Raw genomic sequence first — 21,469 nt, forward strand, 5'->3', positions numbered from 1 at the left:
CCCTCTTCCGTCAGCTCTACGCTCGTAACTCTGGAATGCGGAGGTCCTGTTGACAATGCCTTCTTGCTGCCCAACGAGAAAGAAAAGAAAATCGGATTTCAGGATCCTCGCTTTGGTTGAATCTCAATTGCTCTTACAATCTGGTCAAGCCCGTCTCTGAACCTTGCGCTACTCCTTTGACGTTCCCATGCTGATGAAAAGGGAGGTCTCATTGAGTACGCAGAGAATTGCCAGGTTTGGAGGGCGTACGGTATCATTCATGATCCATCCCACGACGCCGACATCGTGGGCTATGTCTTTGGCAAACGCTCTGAAGTATACCCCTTGGACTTTGCCACGAACAAGGAAGTGGAATGTGCGGTAGGACATGGTGGAAGAACGTTATTATCGTTCATGCGCACATGAGCGAAATTGGAACCACGTTTAAACCTCAAGCTTCCGCAGAAGTTATGCTGACATCATTCGTCTAAGCGATATTCTCCGGCTCAGACTACGAATATATACGGTATCCATCCGGGCTCATACTTTCCTTAAAAGCCATGCTTAGATCGAATTCCGGCAGATGAGGTCTCTATACCAATGGTCCTGGGTATCCTAAACTGTCTCTGCACCTTGTTTTGCAAGAGCCCTCCATGCATCTAACATCGCCACAATTGCGGAGACCCGAGCATCATCCGTATTCTCGTGCTCCGCATCAGCCTCAGCCATCGCGGTATCGATCGTCTCTGTCCACCGTTTGCCCATATGTTCCCAAGTAGCCTGTATCTCCTCGTCCGAATACAAGCGCAGCTGGCGGCACTCCGGCACTTGAATGACGTCCGCGCCTGCGGCTGACACTACCATTCGTGTGGGGACTTCACCTGCAGAGAGAATGAAAATTGGGACCGAGAATCATCGCAACTTACTTACCGTACGTAGCATCCAGCGTCAACTTCTTTCGGCTCTTCATGATCTCCTTCCGCGTCCTTGTCTTCGCGGTCAGAAGGAGGTATGTGAGCGACCCCACCACCTCTGCGGCCGCAGAGCGCACAACGTGCGGCGCATTCTCTTCGCTAAACGTCGCTAGCTCCATCACCCGCTGGACGAATTCGGTCGTGTACATCCGCCCAAAGTGTGTCGCCGTCATGCCCTCCGGGCACAGCTTCTCCACATCTACTGCAAGCACTACTGGCGCGCTCATATCCGGCGGCGGTAATTTAATGACCCGCGCCCTGACGTCCTTCTCCTTCACCTTGTATGCCGCAGCTAACCTCGTGCGTGCGCGTTTGGTGAATTCTTCTTTCAGCCACTGCTGCGTCTGCACCGTATTCCAAGTTCGTGGGTCAGTCGGGTCGTACGGCGCGGGACCTTTGGCTTTCGGAGGAGAGGTCTTGAACGGGGAGGCGTACGAGAGCGTGTTGACACTGTGCGTACAATCCTGAATGTGGGGCGAAACATGCGCGATGATCAGCGTCTTGGATGTTTGCCTTGACTCCGGGTCAAATATTGACTGTTCTTCCCCGTATGCATCAATACCCGTATGCATTATGACGACCTCGCATATACCTTAAGAAGTATGGTCAACTTGTTCATACGCCATGGAATATGCACGAAGCCGTCCTCGTTGGCCATCTTTGCCTTCGCACGCACGCAGTCCTTCAGATTCATAAGGCTTGTGTTGTTCTCCTTGGACTCTGTCATTCGCTGCTTGTCATGTCTTTTCGAGTCCTCATAGCGTTCACTCCCGGCCAGACTGTCAGATGACTGTTACATGTCATACCATGAAATCTTTGTATCTAGACGCACTCTACGAGGATCAGCTGTCCATCATCTGCGTATGGCAGTAGCTTGTTCTTGATCCTGATGGTCAAAATAGCATGACTACGGCTGGATCTTGCGTTGCGCGCGGTCGCAGAGGTACGTCTATGGCGATGGTATGGGTATCACTAACAAATCATGCATAGCAAAGGACGCACCGATGAGAAAGGGCCGTTGCGATAAGTCCCCCGAGTTCATCCGACGATCGGAATACCGTTGAAACCAACTTAGGGCGTACTTCGCCCGCCTAGGTTCTAGATGAGCGGAATATGCATGTCATCTACATGCAAATACCTTGTTCTCCTGAACCACAACCTCGGTGCGGATTGGGTGACCTTGTGAATCAACAGACAGGCCATCCACAGACTCCAGCAGATCTACCGCACGTTTCCCAAGTAGCTCTAGGAACGTCGCACTGAACTCGAAGATATCGCCTTCCGCTTCGTCTAGGGGGGCATCACTCTGAGCTGCATCTCTTCGCTCCGCATCGCGAAGGCGCTGCGCCATGACTTTCGATACTGTGAACAGATCTCGCGCAACTCGTTGCTCGAGCGCTTCGATTGTGAACGTTTTTCCTGAGCCTGTTTGGCCATAGGCGAGAATGCACGCTATACCACCGGAGAGTGCAAGAGTGAGAAACTAATCGAAGTCAACCAACATGGGAGAAAGGCGAAGGGATGAAAGTCTTACCTCATGAGCGACCACCGTACGTTGATAGACCTCTTCGTTTTCCACGTCGGGGCCAAATGCAATGTCGGAGGAGAACCTTTTGTGAGTCAATGTGGGGCCGTTCCACTGTGAGAACAGTAGAAATGAGCCCCGAACAGAATCAGTAGTGTGTTAGGCAAGTGCTTTCACCTTCCATCCTGGTACGTGCGCAACGAACTCCCCAGGCTCTGCAGCGGTGACACTAATGCCTGCACAAAACGCTGGCTGTCCTTCGGCGACATCAGTCGGTTTCAAATCTTCCTCTTCCTGGTCAGCCGATTCTGGAGCATTTTCTCCTAAATCACGCTCGAACACAGAGAATTTGGTTTCTGCTTCATTCTCCAGAGGGGGGCGGGTCCGAAACGCGACGATGACATTCTTACCCACCGTAGTGTCTAGGGTGTTGCTGACACTTGACACTGGCAGGGAAGTGGTGAAGCTGGCCTGTGATGGTTGCTTCTGCCTCCAATCCGCAAGCTCAGCTCTCAGTTGCGGGAGGTGAGTGGTAGTCAGCGCAGCAGATGAAGCCATGAGAGTAAGACAGCGGTAGGTAGTTCAACCCGGGAACTGCGTGGTTTTATGATAAGGGCGCCCAATATAACAATGCTGCTTCGGGTGTGGGGCACAATGCTCACCGATGACAAACTCAACAACCTCTTGACAGATTGGTAGCCGAAAACGCTGAGAACTAGCAAAATCCATCAAACATATCGGCGCCGACGTCCTCTATGTTCTTGCAGTACGATGCCGCCAGAAGAGAACAACGGATCAATCAAATTGAGTCAGCCAATCCAGCTTGAGACTCCGGAACAACTTCTGATAACGAAATTCGAATTGATGAGCTACAGTCGGCTGCTATTTAGTACCCCAAGCTTCAAGCATTGCGTCCGCGATTCGCCAGAGGTGAGTCAAAGCGGCAGCGCTGTATACAGGAAGAGTCACATTGGCTTATCTGACCATCGGGGCCGCAAACATTGACGCTACACTCGAAGGACATAGCCTGAGTAGTTCTCGATCCATGTAGCCTGAGAGAGCGTCTTTCAAAGTCCCACAGAATATCGGTGTTCGAAAGGACTAGTATCTTCGCTTTACTGAGACGTTTCCAGCTCAAAAAACTTGCTAGCTATTCTAGGTCGCGCAGTGATCATGAGGGCGAAGCCAAGAAGTGACATCGATTTATTGGAGTCGAGTCAGTTTCGGGTGACAACTTATCAGAGCCCGTACAATTGTTTACCTAGACGAAATGCCAACAATGCTATCATTACGGGAAAATTAATAAATTAATAAATTGTTTACATTTCAGTATTATTACTGACTTTAGCTTGCAGTGTGAGCTCATCTGTCCCACAAGTTGCTACTCGTCACTACTAGTGACTCGGTGCGCTCGGTTTACAGGACGATGGTCGCGAACGACTGATCATAACTCCGTAAGTTCAATTCAGAAAGCTCGTCGACAACGCAATTTTCTCAATGGATGCATTGGCATTTGACTCGGGATCACTTTTCCCCCTACCAGTAGCTGTCCCGCTGACGAGCTTGTAAATTGTAGTATAGACAGGGAATCGCCATTTGATAGACGGTCAAAAAGCTCAGGAATAGCTCTAGGAAATTTGACTGGTGCCGTATCTCTCCGGGGACGCTACTATGTGAGTAGGGGAGATGGCGTCTGGAATTAATGTGGGAGATTGGCGTGCAATACTCGTCCTAGTGTTTTTCTTATTCTCCAGTGAGTGACAGTGTTCGAAAATGTTACTGTGAAAATTTATTGCCTGCAGATGCGGCGGTTATCTTCCCGGTTCGCATTCCGGTTCCACATACAATTCTAAGTAAGGCCCGAGCCGCCCTCGTAGCTCTTGGGATCGTTACCCCTCGAACTGAACCTCTGAAGAGAGCTTTCTTTCCGCTGAACTTTATCTCTGCACCACTGCTTTCTGTCCTCGTTTTACTGGCTTCTGGTGCTATCAATGGAGCTGTCGTACGCGACGGAATCGTCGGCGCCAATGGTGTCAAGCCACTCGATATCATGGCTTTGTTCATTTCTCTAGTATCTGCACTTGTTCTCTTATACACCAGGCTGTGTACTTATATCAGAATTTATCAGGCATACTTGTCCATATCACTGGATGCTACAGGTCTCCTGCGCTTTCTGGCCTTCTGGGTTGTTCAGAAGGGGGGTTCCTCCGGGCGCAAACTGTTTACATCCCTCTACGCTTTCTTTCTGGTCTGCGGTGTCATCGTTGGAAATGTACGTGATACAGAAGCATGAGTATGTAAGGCTTCATTCATTTGAATTATTAAAAGGACCCAGTTATTCTTTCTGGCACGGCATTCTTGGCTTATCTCACCAGGGTGTCTGGGTAACGCTTCCTTTTTCTCTCCCTTTCAGATGCGTTCTGACACGAGATGTGTAGGATTGTCAACCCAACCGCATGGATATTTTCCCAATTTGCGGCAGCCAATATGGGTATGTCCGCGTGTAACCCCTCATACTGCCGATTTTTCATGTCCCACCTACGCAGCATCAGTAGTTTTAGTATCTTCGAACCCCACAAATTTAGTATTATCGGGTGCATTTTCGCTCTCCTTCACCACTTACACGGCCCACTGCATTCTCCCGTTTCTCGGTGCCGCCATCAGCGTTTATCCCATACTCATTCTGGGGCTTTTCCGTTCTCGCGACCTGATTCCCCGCTCAATCAACTTGGATCCGACGGTAGTCGACGACATGGGAGATACTCTCGTCGACAAGAAGGGAGCCATTTTCGGTAGTGCTCTCCTTCTTGTCACGTTAAGCGTGCTTGTAGGCACAAGCACCATCGGCGTTCCTGTCTGGGAAGTCACTGTCCCGCCTGCGGTTGTCATGCTCTTGCGCGATACCCACCACGATTGGGCGAGGAGAAGCCGGATTTTGCGTAATGGAGTTCAGACGCCACAAGCTGTACATGGAGGAACTGATAGAACGAAATTTGATGGTCCGGTGATACTACGAGGGGAAATCGAGGTAGAGAATCTTTCTGTTCCGTTTGTTTCGCGATCATATTCAGTCCAGGAGGAGCAAGGGAGAGCACCGATGACACTGTCTACAATTGCAACGAAATACACTCATCGCTTCTCGACAACGTTCCCTACCGTCACGGCTGTTGCACGAAGACTTCCAATCTCACTATTGCCTTTTGCTTTTCTCATGTTCATCCTCGTGCAGGGCTTATCGACACAAGGATGGGTGGAGGTTTTAGCGCAGTGGTGGGCTGCATGGGTTGACAAAATTGGTGTCCTAGGTGCGATTGGTGGTATGGGTTTCATCGCGTGTATATTCTGCAATGTATGTTGCGATCTCCTCTATATATTTTTGTCTAATCTGGCCATACAGGTTTGCGGCACCAACATCGGTGCTACTATTCTCCTTGCGCGGGTTATACAGGTGTGGATCTCAGGCGGTACAGGCGAATCACTTAATCCTCGTTCGAGAGAGGGTGCCATCTATGCCCTCGCGCTAGGATCAAACTATGGGGCTATCACGCTCACATTCTCAGCCTCTCTCGCAGGGCTTCTTTGGCGTCGTATCCTGCAACAAAAGGGCATTCACGTCCGGCCAATGCAATTCCTCAGAATCAATTTCTTAATCGCACTCACTGCAATGCTCGTATCCTCTGCAGTCCTCGTAGGCCAGGTGTACGTTATATATAGAAACAATTAACTCAACGTGCTCTCGATACAACAATGATGCACAAAATACAACAAAGACGGGATTAGTAGAAATATATATACTTCAAATGCGCCAATCGGCGAAGAAATCCATGTCGGACCGCACGACCGCCAGCATATAATCGACGGTTGTTCCCCCTTCCTCGGCCTCATCATCCTCGTCGTCCAACGCTTGTGGCTCATCTATCTCATCTGGAGCTACGTCGGCTCCTGGGGATTGTGGAAGTTGTGCGGCGGATTTCGACTCAATATTGTGTGTTCGTCCTCCACTGCCCTCTAAGCTGAAGTCAGCTTCATCTGCACCGACCATAGCAACTTCTTCACTGGCAGCAACGGCAGCCGCATGGGCGTCCTCTGCATCTTCATATTCACCCAACGCTTTTGTCAGCGCAGACTCGTCGGAGAACAGCGATCGCCAATCAAATTCGCCTTTCTGAATGACGATATCGTCCAACGATCGTTTCTGATTTGCTTTTCGCAACAATGCCTCTTCCACCGTGTGTCGTGAGATAAAACGATAAATATGCACGTCGCGTATTTGTCCAATGCGATGCGCCCTGGACAGTCAATCTTGTTAGCTTGTGTCTGGCGTTTGTATGCTCGCACATACCTATCCTCGCACTGTCGATCCATCTGTGGATTGAAATCACTGTCATAAAATATGACAGTATCCGCTCCTGTGAGACTGTAATTGATGTTAGACAAACAGCAGTCTGCAATCGCACGAGCAACGTACTTTATACCGACACCACCTGACCGTGAAGATGAGATAAAACAGAATACTCTGGGATCGGAATTGAAACGCTCCGTAATGTACTGTCTATCTTCGATTTTGGTTGCGCCGTCCAAGCGTAGGTATAGATATCCATGGAAGTTTAGGAATATTTCCAAAATATCAAGGATTCTAGTCATTTGTGTGAAGATCAATATACGATGTCCTCCAGCCTTGCGTTCCCGCAATAACCGTGAAAGCTCCTGAAGCTTGCCACAGTCAAATTGTAGCAAGGAAGGATCCGGAAAAGCAATCTGAAGCTTCACGCTGACACGATGCAATAGTACATCGGAACCGGTTTCGCTAAGTAATTGAAGTATAGCTGCCGGCACTCCCGCTAATGCAATTTCGGGCATGTCCCGAGCGACAACATTGGGTGTAACGAATGCAAAACGGTCGACAAGGTCGGCAATGTCTTCAGCTCTCGAGGAGTAGGACTTGATTGCAGAATGAACCCTTGTCACGGTGTTCCAAGATTGCAAGGAAAGGTTTGCTAATGGTATAAGGGGCACATAAAGACGCTGCGCGACAGCAATCGTCTCCCGACTATACACAGGAAAACGTGCACAGCGCAACCTGTTCAGATAGCCTATTTGAGCCCATCTTGCAATGCGCGCCGCTCGCAGCTGCCACTGCCGATAGCGTTTGTAGCCCTCAACGCTGCGAGTGTCGTACGGAGGTGGCTCCCCAGGTAGCTCGGTTATCATTGGGAGGTGTGCTGTACCATCCAGGCGAATGATCTCAGAGGCAGCAATACGAGACGTATTCTGCCAGTGCACAAACTGTAAACCCAAGACGTCGAGATCCAGACTATCCTCATCACTAGAGTGTAGCAGACGCCGTCGAATCAGAAGTTCCTTAATTTCGTAATCCGCAATGGCCGAACGATCCATTGCGAAGGACGTTACAATAGGACGAACTTCGAATAGGTCTGGATGATTGACCACCTTGCGCAATTGCATGAGAATGTTTGCGATCTTCTGGTAGACGCCTGATTGCAAGTCATGTCTAGTTTCCGCGCGAGCCATGAATTCATCGTACAGAAAACGCTGTCGCTTTGACAGAGCACACATGACGAGGTGCTCATACTTCTGCGGAAGCTCTTTTTCTACATCTCTTTTCAATCGGCGCAGAAGATAGGGCCGGAGGACAGTGTGTAGCTTCGTGACCCTTTGTTGCGTCTCGTCGTCCATGGTGCCCATTTCGATCGCTTTCTCAAGAGGGTCTGTATAGGCGAGTTGATGAGCGTTCGTTTCACGAGACAATTTGGCCACGTACTTGAGAACCATTCTCCAAACTCCTTCAGATTGGCAAAGTTGGTACCCGACATGAGGAACTGTAATAATGCCCAAAGTTCGGTAAGATTGTTCTGAAGGGGGGTCCCGGTCAGGAGCAGACGACGAAACGAGCGAAACATGAGAAGGATGTTCCACCGCTGGGACTTAAAATTCTTGATCATATGCGCCTCATCCAGAATCATGTAATACCATGGTTTCCGTTTGAAGACATGGGCATCTCGGCTAGCGAGTGTGTATGACGTGACACACACGTTAAAATGATACTTGTTGTTCCAACCCTGTCGCAGCTCCTTCCGACGCTTCGTGGTTCCATGATAGCTCAAGACCTTGAAACCTGGCAAGAACTTCTTGAACTCCATCTCCCAGTTCAACAGCACACTCGTAGGAACGATGATGAGATGCGGACCCCAGATACCACGATCACAAGCGAGGTGGGCAAGTAGAGCAATTGTCTGTATCGTTTTTCTAAAAATGTGTCAGGAATCAATGTCGTACGGTTTATGATCAGGATTATCTACTCACCCAAGGCCCATCTCATCGGCCAGAATGCCATTGAGATTATTCGCATGTAAACTGGCCAACCACTCAAGCCCAGCATTCTGATAAGGCCTGAGGCTCCCGCGTAAAAGAAATGGCGGCTGCATTGCGGATTGAGGATCCCATTCCACGGGTGCAACGGCATAAGGGCGAAGATATGGAGGTATTGAAACATTCTCTTCCACGTCATCTTCCTGCAGATCTCCCTGAGGACCGGATACTTGATCATACTGGTCCTCATCTAACGAATCTTTGACTTCTGCACTAGATGTGTTCTCTTCGACCACGCTAGGGAATAGAACAGACGTAATAGGCTCTGCAGCGATCGCGCGCTGTGGCTCATACTCTCGCTCTGAAACAGCCTCCGAAACCGCTAGAGACAGCCTGGGGGATTCCGGGTATTCTAACTCTAGGAAATTGTCGGTAAGCATCTCTTCAGGTGTCCCACTCGACATCAATCGATACGCGGAAGAGCTGTTTCGTATAGGATCGAGATTGATCGAACTCCTAGACGTAGGCATTAAGCCAGAGGTATCGGCAATAATATCTTGCATCGCGTTTTCGGAAGGATTACGGGATGCGACTGTTGGCGAATAAAGCTTCATGAATGATTGTTGCTCGGAATAAGTCGATGGACTCGAAGGATACTCTAGTTGATCAATGTCCGCTTGTGAAACATCATTCTCCATGTCGAGATTATCTGCAGCATCCTGGAAGTGGGAAACAGATGAGCTGTGATTGGAGACATCCGTCAGCGATCTCGACCTCGACCAGCGACGAGGGCTTTGAGCGACCACATTGCCCAACAGAAAGCTCGAATCGACGCCAGCGTCATCATCTTGAGACTCGGAGCTGCTTCTCGCGTGTTGAGAGTAGATAGCGCTTCCATCGTCATCCTGTCCAGATAAATCGTCATCGTCATCTTCATCTGGATCGGAGGAGACTGGAGCTGAATGCTTGAGAGTAGCTGGGATGTCGCTAGACCTGCTACGAGCACGAGGTGCAGCTTTACTCAGGTCGAGCTGCTGTGCTTCCAGAATTTGACCGGACTGATCAAGGATGGCATCCAAATGCTCATGTCCGCGCCTCCGCTCTTCTTCTTCGCGCTTCAGTCGCTCTTCCTCTCGGATATGCTATACATAAGGAACTATTAGAGATGCACCATGATAGCAAGAGCAATACTCGCATGGACAGCTTTCTTCCACTCCGCAACAACCATCCTCACTGTTGCCTTTGCCAAAGCTCGCAGGCGCTTCTCTTCCTGTAGCTTTACCTTGTCCTCCTTCAGCGCACGGGTATCCCAATACGCGCGTACCCTACTTGCAACCTGCGCCGCCACCTGGCGACCATTTATAGAGCGATGTTGTGCTCGCGCCTTCACCGCATCTACAACATGAGCCCAGACATCTCGACTTGGTTGTCCGGCCGATGCATCATGGTTGCCTGAGACAAGCAACATATCTTCGCCCGCATATATACGTCCAGGAAAAAAGCGACCTTGCCTGCGCAACGTGTCCACGCGATCCCATAGCGCAGCATCTTTTTTCACAAGCTGCTTTATGCCCGCCTCGTCGACATCCTGGTCGCTCAATATCGTGTACGATGACAGCAATGATGTTAACGATTGGCCATGCCGCGGAGGCGGTGGCTTCTGACGGGGATTTGTGTACACAGGCTCGGGGGCGCGGACAATCAACTTTATGCGTTTGAGGGCCGATTTGTGTGGAGACAAGTCCGTTGTAAGACCGTGCGCTCGCGGGGTCGCAAATCCATCGAGGTTCAATGACATCCGTTTTCGCGCCGGTGTACGCCCAGTAAGTACGGCGGAAATGGAATTAGACGGTTGCGCCTGGGATGGAGGGAAGGTTCCTGATGAAAGATCTGAACTTACTGCAGCCACTCGCCGCTTTTTTGGAGGCGGAGGCGGATGCGCACAAGAGACTGCAATATCTTCACCCATACGTTTCTTCTGCCGACGTAATGGCGAATGCGTATCAGACGTCACATCTTCACGCTGTATCTTGGTCTTGCCCTTTCGACTAATGTTTAACGTCGAGGGAACGTGTACTACCTCTTCTTGTTGCAGCCTGCCTTTGCCTTTGCGATTCATCCCAAGGCTCGGTGCAACGTCAGAAAAGGCAATATGTTTGCCTTTATCTGCGGCGTTGGATGGAACGGTCATGGGGAGACCAGTAACTCGCTTTCCTCGCCCAGCCAATACCCTAAAACCTTTGGCCTCTGGCGAAACTATCAGAGGGCCATTCACAGTCTCTGGTTGCGGTCCTGCCTTCTTCCGCAGTGTAGAGGGTATACTTTGGCTTGTCGTTATAGCAGAGATTGACATAGAAGACGTCGATATATCCACTTGAGAGTCGGCCTTCTTGCCTCGCTTAGCCTTCGGTGAAGCTACCGATAGGTTGTCCGATGAACCCTTGAGAATGTGTAACCTCTCGGTATGTGCTCGGCGTGTTTGTCGAGAAGGTCCAGCGGTGGAAGCGTTATTCACGAGATCGAAACGCGCGTGGTACTTTGGGCAACTTTGAGTAACAAAGAACGGTACGGTGGAGGAGATTTACCTCTTGGAACACAGTCGACGTATCAGACTTTGCGACCTGGGTATATCATCAAACATCGCATTGAAAATGCTCACGACGTAGCACGCACCTTGGGGTCATATGATAGCAACGTTACAAACTTCTCCAGATGGAAGGCTTCCCGAACCTAAGAAACGGTCAGCAAGAAGCGAACAAATCATTCACATCATCCTAGAAAATGCGATGGAGAGCTGGCCAGAAAAAAAATTCACCCCCAATCACTATGCAAGAATAAATACGCACAAGAGTGTCGTGAGTGTCAAACACGCCCTCGAGTTCCGCCTGCCGCTGCTGCACCCAAACCGTACGCTCGTGTTCAATGCGCTCGTCGCTCATTCTTGAGCTCTCTGGCTCCGTAGTTATCCTGCCCTTCTTCCTGCCATCTCGCTTTGAGAGAGATCCGTCACCATTGCTCATAATGTTTGATCGCGCTTTTGGATTCATTGTGAGCCGTCATACAAGCGCGCGTAGGATCGGATTCGTGTGGCCGTTCTCAACATGTACGACACGGTTCGACGAGATTTTTGGACGGAGCCGTAGCTAAGGCAGTTACAGTGCAGGGAGTATAGCTTTGAGAATGGTTGCGGCCATATGTCGTCGGCGTGCGTGATAGAGAGGGGCATTTTGCGAATACGGGGTGAGATTGTTTGGTCGGAGTGACAAATGATGGATTTCGTAACCAGAAAGCAATTAAATTAAATTGCTTGTAAGTTACCTCGTTTCATTATTGATAGCTTACTTTATAGCGGTATTTACATTAGAGATCTACTCCACCTTAGTGCCCAAATCTGTCTGCCGGCTCCTCAAGTTACGTCTACGGTGATAAACTTGAAGTAAGTGTCCTCTCTCTGCTGCTAGGGATGATATATCTCTTTGTATGGTGGTCGTTCGACTCGCTTTAGCGGTTATGCTAGCAGCATCATTCCTGAGGCTGAGCGCTCGACTCAAGCCGTTGATGCGGTCTGCCATCAAGTTGCCGTCGGGCTCGGAGAACTGGCATTGCTGGTAAGGAGATCATCATAACCTTGTGGACGTCAAATCCCACTAGAAAAGAAATATTCGATACGCTATAGAGCAGATGCGATTAATTCTACCTATCGCATAATTTATGACATGAGTTTCCTGGCCTGCTACGTATCCTTAATCATCGTCTGAAGCTTGTCCTTCATTTGCTGCTTTCCAGAGCACATACATTTTGATGTTGAACCATACATGAACAGGCGCTACCTGTTCCTACCTGGTTATAATATGTACCGACAAAGGTGTTCGAGAAGTCTACTATTAGGCGACAATCTAAAATGGATGTCACCATTTGCCGTCCTTACTCAATCACAGGTGCCATTGTGGCCTCATGCGAGGTGGGAGAGGCAGTAAGATCTCGAAACATTGGACAAATGTTGGACGAATGGGCCTCTATCGTTGAGCTCGCTATCAAGTAACAGCTCAGGACTATCCAGGCACTTATCACGGTGCATTTTCCCAAATCTGCTTCTTTCTACAAAATTACCATCTGCGAGAACGGCTGTTCACCACACATATTGAAATCTACTGCAGTGTTACCTATCGATCGCCAGTCTAGAATTGATAACGTGTTGGATATTCATACTAGTACAATTATAGCTTGGAAAAAAAGACGACAAGCAACTCAGCGTACTGCTCCGAGACTGTTGAACTAGCGTCTTGTCTGTGTTTCAACAATCTTCTGAAAGCTTTTCGGGTCGCCATTGCGTAGCTAGTGCCCAGCACATCTTTACAGATTCCGGAAGGATCACGCTGTATTAATTGTCAGCACTCTCCAGCGTGATTTGATGCCTTAGGCATGAGCCAACGCGAGATGCACCGGTACCAAGTACGGTCAGTAATGTTTAATAGCTTAATTCCGAGTAAAATTGCGTGCCGAATCCGAAGCTACTAGTCTGATATATATTCAGCAACATGATCATGGTTGAATGAAGTTTTCCCGTACATATCGCGATATTGGGGGATCGATTCAAACGTGGCCCTCGAAGTTCTCATCTCTACGCGGCCAACGGGTCTGGAGTGACAAGCTTTCAAAATACAGGTCTGCAGATGAAGTACCTGCAAATGCGACCGAGGCCGCATAGAACGTGCTTCGGTGGCGCGCCGTCGCTCGAAGTCACCCGCGGCAATCCTGCTAGTGAAGTGACGGGCGCGCGCCGCGCAAGCCACCGAAGGCTAAAGCAACTTGGTACTGAACCTCCACTCGCTCTGGGACGCCAGTCTACATTGAGGACACGTTTACATTGTGCAAGCCATGTCTGTCGCACATGGAATTCGCAAAGTCGCAGTGTTGGGCGCGGGCCAGATGGGTGTGTATACACGCCACAGAACCTCTCACCATGACGTTGACCTGCCCCCTCCAGGTCTTGGTATCGCATTTGTATCCGCGGTGCATGCGCGTGTACCAGTCTTGCTATATGACCGTTCGAACGCGCAAATACAGAGTGGTATGAAGCTTATGGACAAGATTTTGGAGAAGGACGTTGCTAAAGGCAAGATCACCTCTGAGCACGCCAAGGAGGCCCGCGACCTTGTTTCAATTGTTGATGCTGAGCAGGGAATCAGAGGCATAAGAGATGTTGACATGGTCATCGAGGTGAGTATCGAGTACTGCCCAGTGCTTACATGGTCAGGTCTCGAAGACGTCTCCATATAGTGTAGAGCACAACATATAATTGTCTGATTTCTTTATGACGGAAAGGCAAGGAAAGGCACCGGAAAGGTGCTTTCCTAATGCCGTAAGCCTTTCCTCCCGTGCAAAATGCGCCTTCCCCCACCGGAGAAATAGTCAATCCTTTGTCGTGGAGAACTTCTGAAGTCCTCCAATATGCGTCATTTGCGCACAAGTCAATTAGGGCTACGTCTTCGATATGTCCGTACGAGAACTGCTGACATAATTTGTCAGGCTGTTTCGGAAAATCTAGCTCTTAAACAGTCACTCTTCCGAAGTCTTGCTGAGGAATTATCGCCTGGCGCCATTCTGGCTTCTAACACATCATCAATCAGTGTCACCAAGATCGCAGCTGCTACAATTCCAGAGGGAAAATCAGCTGCGGATGAGCAAGCATTGAAGAACGCTTCCCGGGTGGTTGGTCAGTCCCCTATACGCGCTGTGTTGTCCACATTGTCTTTTGTAACATCTGTCTCATCCTAGGTCTCCACTTCTTCAATCCTGTGCCAGTAATGGTGTGTTTGTCACACTTCTACCTCTGACGGAACAAACTGTCTGTCTGATGAACGTTGGTGTTAAGAAACTCGTTGAGCTCATTTCGGCGCTCCAAACTTCGAAAGACACCCTTGATCGCTCCCGTGCATTTGCTGTTGCATGTGGAAAAGGTATAGATACATCGCAATGCAAATTTTCAATCAGCTTTGTGAAGCTGAAGCATCATGTCAGAGGTAACGACAGCACAGGATGTGCCAGGATTCGTGTCTAACGCGCTTCTCATGCCTTTTATCAACGAGGTGCGTGTATATGTTGTCAGAATTGATGATCTGCTCCTCACGGTCATCATCATATGCCGCTGCATGGGCATTGGGCACGCTTTTGACACTGGGCAGGCCATCATGAGCTTAGAAAGGGTATGCCAGTTTACAATCCTGTAATTGCAGTGGCGCCTACTGAACATTATAGGGGGTTGCAACGCGAGATGATATTGACAAAACGCTGAAACTCGGCATGAATCATCCAATGGGCCCGCTGCAATTAGGTCAGTATCCATCTGAATTAGTTTTCCTACCCGTTTCCCCCTGCGCGTGTTGACTCGTGATCTCTTCACAGCTGATTTGTGAGTGTGTCTTGCATCGCATGCTGCGCGCTTCTCATCGCTTCTCTACGCCCACCTCGCGCACATTTGCTGCTGCAATATATGATCCATCGCGCTTGTAGTATCGGCTTGGACACATGTCTAGCGATTCAACGAACCTTGTATGAGGGTACATCCGATTCCAAGTACCGTCCCAGCATTCTGTTGGAGCGCATGGTAGACGCAGGCTGGTATGGGAAGAAGAGCGGGAAAGGATTTTATGAATATTCACAGTGAAGGTTGGGTTGGATCCCGATCGAACCTGGGGCAGGTCCAGGCTGCGCCGACCGGTAAGCACCGTTCAACGGAGCAGGCATCAACTTACTCCGCGGTGCGCCAGCCACGCTGATTTCTGTATGTAGTAGTCACGTTTACTGGGCTGATTTTTGATGGTCGCCCGCGAGGCGCGTGCCGTCGGCGATGCAGATGCAGAATATGTTCGTCTATCAAGGCTGCAGAATTGCCTCACCCCCCATCGGACTACCGCGTGTATCAGTACGTGTGCAAATGGTGTGACCTTTCTCTTCCTTGCCTCAGCCATACTTCCGTGGCCGTGGCCTCAAAATCGTTGAGAGCGTTCCGCTGGCGGAGTATACGTTGTATCAAATTGTTCATGGAACAGCCGGTGATCGTAACCTTGTTCAGGCCCATAGTCTTCGTCCGCTCACCTCCGGGGATCCGAATAGGTCCTCGCATTTTGGTCTTGTGTCCGTGACACTCATGCTGGTGGCAGTGGTCATGCATGGTTTGATGGTCAGCTGATTTGCGCTCTATACATCCATAGTTGAGTCGCTACACGTTCAGTAACAGAACCCCCGCGCCCTTATCCAGATGGCGTGTCCAAGCGCTCATCCCGTTTGTCCGATTATGGCAGGTTTGAAAGAACACTCGGGCGCTCCATCTTCGTTGAAGTGGGTAGGAACGCGGAACGCCTGCGACCCGAAGCCTGAGGGACAGTCGGTGAATGTGCTGTCAAACGCAAAAGTGTGAAGTCGGAGTAAGTTGGGCGACACAAGCTCCGATGCTTCGTGCCTGACATCTGCCCCGAAATCGCTTGAGTATGTGGAGTGTTTCTTCTGCTTCTGAGATATGTTTGGTGGATAATCCTACATTGGTGTATGGAAGCTCATCACCGCCATAGTCAATGTGTCTATGGTCGATCGTGTGGTAGGCCGTCCGAATGGCTTCTTGCAGTGCCGCTTCGGCGCACCATATACTGCGTGTTCTGATGTGGGGCACTCCGTCCCCAGATCAACTTCCTTCCCACAAACACAGCGGACTTCCGATATCGCACGGCGTGAGGTCTCGTGTCTGTCAAGCGCCTCGAGGCGACGGACGTTTTGATCGTGCGGTTCATTAACCGTTGTGGCCACTCTGCCACATTCCATGGTTCAATGTATATAACACTACGCTTAGCGGAGCAAGCGTTATCCAACCCCTGGTGTCGATTTCCTTCAACCACTCCCAACCCGTCCCCTCCGCCACGAACAAGTTCTACTTCCATTAACACGATGTGTTCAATCGAATGGTGAGTGCAATGCGGCCTGTCAACCTAATTCTCCGAGATCGGCTAAGCATACTGCAATTTCTTCGATCTAGCGTTGGAGACCAGTACCGCGGATGCCAGGTATATTGTTACCAGAAGAGCCGCGCAGTAAAAACTCACTTATACCCACTAGCATTATGTCAAGGTATACGAAACCGGAGTCAAGAGAGATTGTGGTTCCCATCATTGTGCTCTTAGCAGCGCACACAAGCACACGGCCAGAAATTGTGGCTGCCCTAAAGTATGTATTACGGTATGCACGGTGATAGGCCTACTCATTGGCTCTCTTCAGGCATATTCAGAATATCAAAAGGTGCAAAACCTCATTCGCGGCAAGTGCAAATCATGTGAAACATGGGCTTGGAATCAACTCGAACGAGAATCAGGGCGAACATACTAGCGCGTCATTGCAGTTCTACGCCGTTCTGAGGTTTGAGGTCGAGGTTCCCTGGGTGGCGCTGCCTTAGCAGAGCTGGATGCTACAGCCATTGTCTTGTGGCCTGTTCATCAGCGATTAATCGTATAGCTTGTATTCATTTGGAATCACGCATTTTTTGTATCTTATTTCTCTGTTTTTTTTTATTGTCACACAATATTACTATTACATGTCTTGCAATTCCATGTCTCTGATCGCTTATAATTAAAACACAGTAAAGGTCATGCACTTGCACCAGATACCGCCTGAGCGCGATCCTAGCCCCTCTTTTCCCGATAGAATCGAGCCATCTCTTTGATGGCCTGCCCAAACCCGTCAGTAACTAGTGTCCCCTGTCCGATCCACTTTGGTAGCTTCTCTCGGATACGTGGCAAAGTGTATCGACTATCAACGAGTATCAGGGATGCCCAATCACCCCGATGCCGTATGGCACGGCCTGAGCCAAAACAAGGCCATCCGTGAGTAAGTATATGCGAATGTTAAACAAATATGCATGACGGACCAATACTCTGATTTACAGCATTCATACACATATTCTCGTATAATTCTGTTGCGGCGTCTTTGGTCCCACTGGTCATCTTCCACGCGGAACCGAGTTTCTCAGACACTTGCTTCTGCATTCTGTTTACGTATTCCATCCGTTCACGAAGCTCCGGGGATGCAAGATTGGCGAAAGGTAAACCGATGATCACCACCGCTCGTGCTAGATCGTCTGTGAAATTCAGGCCCTCGGATAACTTTGCACCTATTACTGCAAAGAGGAGTGCCCCCGTAGTCTTGCTTTTGGTCGGACCCTTTTCATCCCTACTCACGCCCTGTCACCATGAGGCTATATGAATGTTTCACTAGAGACATTCATCGAGATACGCACTGCACCATCATGGATCGCTGCAGCATAGTCACGCAACACGGTCTCTACCTGTGAGCTATCTTGTGGCTCTAAGAATACCTGCCTCATGGGACAATTATCATTACAAATTGGCTCAATTTTGCGGGAATCGAGGGACACGACCTTTTTCTTGGCCTTCAGCTTGTTCATCAATCCGCTACCCTCCCACGCAGTTTTGACTACGTTCAAAAAGCTATATGAGGGCAGGAAGACAACCATACCACCAGGGACCAGATTGGAAAAGTTGAGGAGAATCTGGCCTAGCTCTAGGATCTGTATATAATGAATGATCGCTTTGTGACCACAACCAAATAGAACGCGTACCATTGCCCGATCGCTTCGCTGTTCGTATTTAAACGTGAGTTCGCTACCTCGTGGACCTTTCTTTAGGACGAGGGTTTGTAGATTTGAGGGAGGAATGATATGCCCACACGAGAATGTAGCGATACGCTCGTTGGGTAGCTTTGAAAACAACTGATTTATGATATCAGGAATCTTCATCAGCCGCGAGGGATTGTTAGCCTAGTATGAGTTAGAAACAGTTCTAGTACATACTTACAGGAGACATTGTACCCCCTGCCAGTATAATCGACCTGGCTACGTCAATGACATCTTGAAAATGTGTAGACGGATTTAAATGTTGATATTTGATTTCCAACTGATCATTTTCAAGAGAAAACGATACACGACCGTCTGGGGAGGAGTTGATTTTTTGTCAAGAGTTCATCGTTAGACATACCGTCATTAGCAGAAGTGAGGGCGGTTATAAAGCTCTCTACCGCATGCAAGGGTGGTGTGGAGCCTGACAATCGCGCGACTTTGGCTAGTTTTGCGGAGTCTGATGAAAAAGTGATTCGTTTTTGGCCAATACGGTCCATCTTAATTCGATGTGCACACCTTTGCCTGCGGCTTTCTCTAGGGTCTTCACTGTATATCCTGATATCTTGCGCGCAATCTGCGTCCCACAGCACTATGAGCATGCAGCCATGAATTTTCACCGACAGATCTACCTTACTGTTACGTAAGTAGACCTCAATCTCGAGTAAATTCACGCCCTCCGTCTTTCGTCCGAGCCTCTGGAGAAGTTCTCCTGGTGTCATGACTTCCACACCAGGACCACGCGCCTTTCCTCTGTCATGTTTGGCCGGAAGTGCTTTCTGATCCTCGTCCTGTTTCCCGGGGGTGTTTGCCTGTTGCAGGCTTTCTCGCCACTCCTCAGCATTTTTGTGAAGAGCATCCAATAGCATCATAAGTCTAGTGAGATGCACCGCATGCGCAGTGGCGAGTCTTGTACGAAAACGGGATAGGTATATTGACAGCTGTTGCCGAGCTGTTGATAGCGTGCGGAAGGGCAGACGAGTTGTAGACAACGAAAGAAGAGAGGATGTTAGATCTGGAGAGAAGCGATTCGTCAGAGGTCAATGGTCGGCCCAAATAGCAGAACGGATGGCTTACTGTGCGCCTCGTCTATTATGATAACTTGGTCCTTCAAGTCAATACCTATTGCTTCACGAGCGGTTTTCTGCAGGAGCAGATTGTACGGCAACAACACTAGCTTGTAAAATTGCGCGAATGAGTGTGAATATTCGTGGGTCCAACATTCCGTGCAAAGAGTGCATATACCTGAGCCTGAGGAATAGCTCGACGGGAGCCGAAATATGGGCAGGTCTCCATGTTTTGGCCTGCGACGACTAGATCTTCAATATCCTTAGGTGTTGCCTTGACCGCAATTGAGCGATCGCTAACTTGAAGTACAGCCGGCGAGACGCTTACTAGTATCTGATCACGTAAATCAAGCATACGTACTTCATCATCCACGCCAGGAAGGTGTGGACATCGCTGCTTTCCCTTCTCTGTGTCAAAATGTGAGTTAAATCTATTGCAAATTACATAACAAGAACAGAGTGCGACGTATGAGACACAGCTTACCGCCAAGCATTTGCCGACAAGCCTCGTCCAAATCTCCTGTGCGTCTTCGTAGCTCTTCATGAATACACAGCTGCTTCCTGGATCCAAGTGATACTGTGCGAGCAGTACCAGCAGTTTGTGGATCATCATCATCATCTATGTCTGAAACTGAGCGCTTAGCACGAGCGGGGTCAGACACTCCTGGAAGCGCGAGCGGATATTCTGAATGTGACGAAAGGGAGAGGTTCAGCTGAATTCGAAGTTTGCGCAATTCATGCAAAATTTGAGCCAGCTGCGAGTGGGTGCGGGACGCATAGTAAATCTTTGTGCACATAGGCTCCTGTTCTTGCTCCGTTCCACCTGTACCACGGTTCAACCTGTTTCAGTGAGTAAAAGCTCCAGGCACCATAGCATGGGAAGTTAGCCTACTTGTTCATGAGAGCGCGTACTGCAGGAGATACGTTAGATAGTTCATCATTCGATCGGTCTTCGGAGGTGTCATGATCGTCAGGCAAGAAATCAGCTTCCTCAAGGTCATCACCTTGTTCTTCGTGCATTATGACTCTCTATAGAGTAATCAGTATGGATACATCAAATCGAGATGGATGGTACCCAACTTGTTTTTTGCGCACATGAGCGCGAGACAGTTTTCTCATTGTCACCTCCTTCTGACGGGCTGCAGCAAGACGTCCGGCATATTCTCGCTCGTCTGTCTCAAGTTCACGCCGCCGGCGCTCTAGTGTCTGCGCGAGAACCCAGTCTGGAACTGACGAATGTCAGACATTGGTCTGGAATTATACTCGACAGACCTACTATCATCACTCTGGCTCATCTCTGCCAACTTTCCTTGCCGCGCGCGATTATGTTCATCCTTTAGCCAAGTTAAGGAGGCGCATAGTAAACTCAGTGTTTTTCCCTAAAGAAGATCAAAACCATACTAATAAAAGGAGAATCTTTGAGCTCACTAACAGTTCCGGTCGGGCTTTCCACTACTGTGACTTTTCTGTCTTCTATGCATTCGTATAGATGCCGCATAAGCGAGAGCTGGATATCATAGGGTTCAAAAGGAAAAGCGGGAAAAGTTGAAGGTGTACAAAGTCGCAGCGACATGGGAATGGTCGAATCTGGATCCCTTGGTGCCAGTGGCCGGTGCGCGACCAACGACGCGTTCGAAGTCACGATAGCAGCACAAGACGCGTTCAGTCACAACCACGTGAAACGCGACAGAAGTTAACTAGAGCCGGAAGTCAATAAGTTAGCAGGCGCCCAACTAGTAATAGCAGCCTTAACTCGGTAACATCTGCGATTACTTACCGGAAATTAAAGAAGACGAGACTTGGAACAGACTTGGAACATATGTGGCAAGAGATGACTGCCCACTCCAATTTTGGGCAAGGCAAAATCCAAGAACGCCTATCACTGGGAGTGGTAATTACTCTTAAGTTACTGGCA

General features: G+C 49.3%; 6 protein-coding genes across 6 annotated transcripts; 2 read left to right on the forward strand and 4 right to left on the reverse strand.

Annotated features, from left to right (window-relative positions):
• Positions 1-133: 133 nt before the first annotated feature.
• FIBRA_05089 (uncharacterized protein) lies at positions 134-369 on the reverse strand (the record flags this gene model as incomplete). Its single annotated transcript, XM_012326867.1, has 2 exons — positions 134-190; positions 250-369. 2 exons carry the CDS (start codon positions 367-369, stop codon positions 134-136), a joined length of 177 nt encoding a protein of 58 aa, XP_012182257.1.
• A 225-nt stretch (positions 370-594) lies between these two features.
• FIBRA_05090 (uncharacterized protein) lies at positions 595-3,036 on the reverse strand (the record flags this gene model as incomplete). The annotated part of the gene is made up of 8 exons (XM_012326868.1): positions 595-860; positions 910-1,489; positions 1,546-1,732; positions 1,786-1,902; positions 1,956-2,044; positions 2,092-2,436; positions 2,488-2,592; positions 2,656-3,036. 8 exons carry the CDS (start codon positions 3,034-3,036, stop codon positions 595-597), a joined length of 2,070 nt encoding a protein of 689 aa, XP_012182258.1.
• Positions 3,037-4,164: 1,128 nt separating this feature from the next.
• On the forward strand, positions 4,165-6,202 carry FIBRA_05091 (uncharacterized protein; the record flags this gene model as incomplete). The annotated part of the gene is made up of 7 exons (XM_012326869.1): positions 4,165-4,231; positions 4,281-4,549; positions 4,607-4,750; positions 4,807-4,862; positions 4,917-4,969; positions 5,025-5,827; positions 5,876-6,202. The coding sequence occupies 7 exons, from the start codon at positions 4,165-4,167 to the stop codon at positions 6,200-6,202; spliced, it is 1,719 nt and encodes a 572-aa protein (XP_012182259.1).
• A 72-nt stretch (positions 6,203-6,274) lies between these two features.
• Positions 6,275-11,855, reverse strand: FIBRA_05092 (uncharacterized protein; the record flags this gene model as incomplete). Its single annotated transcript, XM_012326870.1, has 9 exons — positions 6,275-6,767; positions 6,821-6,895; positions 6,947-8,207; positions 8,261-8,745; positions 8,803-9,950; positions 9,980-11,344; positions 11,394-11,429; positions 11,482-11,538; positions 11,655-11,855. 9 exons carry the CDS (start codon positions 11,853-11,855, stop codon positions 6,275-6,277), a joined length of 5,121 nt encoding a protein of 1,706 aa, XP_012182260.1.
• A 1,831-nt stretch (positions 11,856-13,686) lies between these two features.
• Positions 13,687-17,251, forward strand: FIBRA_05093 (uncharacterized protein; the record flags this gene model as incomplete). Its single annotated transcript, XM_012326871.1, has 10 exons — positions 13,687-13,741; positions 13,796-14,028; positions 14,338-14,524; positions 14,587-14,618; positions 14,684-14,768; positions 14,830-15,014; positions 15,067-15,142; positions 16,838-16,865; positions 16,918-17,025; positions 17,077-17,251. 10 exons carry the CDS (start codon positions 13,687-13,689, stop codon positions 17,249-17,251), a joined length of 1,164 nt encoding a protein of 387 aa, XP_012182261.1.
• A 226-nt stretch (positions 17,252-17,477) lies between these two features.
• FIBRA_05094 (uncharacterized protein) lies at positions 17,478-20,849 on the reverse strand (the record flags this gene model as incomplete). Its single annotated transcript, XM_012326872.1, has 14 exons — positions 17,478-17,656; positions 17,723-18,035; positions 18,092-18,382; positions 18,434-18,631; positions 18,669-18,802; positions 18,849-18,947; positions 19,007-19,064; positions 19,120-19,502; positions 19,565-19,664; positions 19,733-19,962; positions 20,039-20,394; positions 20,447-20,583; positions 20,650-20,783; positions 20,831-20,849. 14 exons carry the CDS (start codon positions 20,847-20,849, stop codon positions 17,478-17,480), a joined length of 2,631 nt encoding a protein of 876 aa, XP_012182262.1.
• Positions 20,850-21,469: the final 620 nt, after the last annotated feature.

Source organism: Fibroporia radiculosa (assembly GCF_000313525.1).
Source record: "Fibroporia radiculosa TFFH 294 genomic supercontigs, scaffold3773, whole genome shotgun sequence".
Classification (NCBI taxonomy): domain Eukaryota; kingdom Fungi; phylum Basidiomycota; class Agaricomycetes; order Polyporales; family Fibroporiaceae; genus Fibroporia; species Fibroporia radiculosa.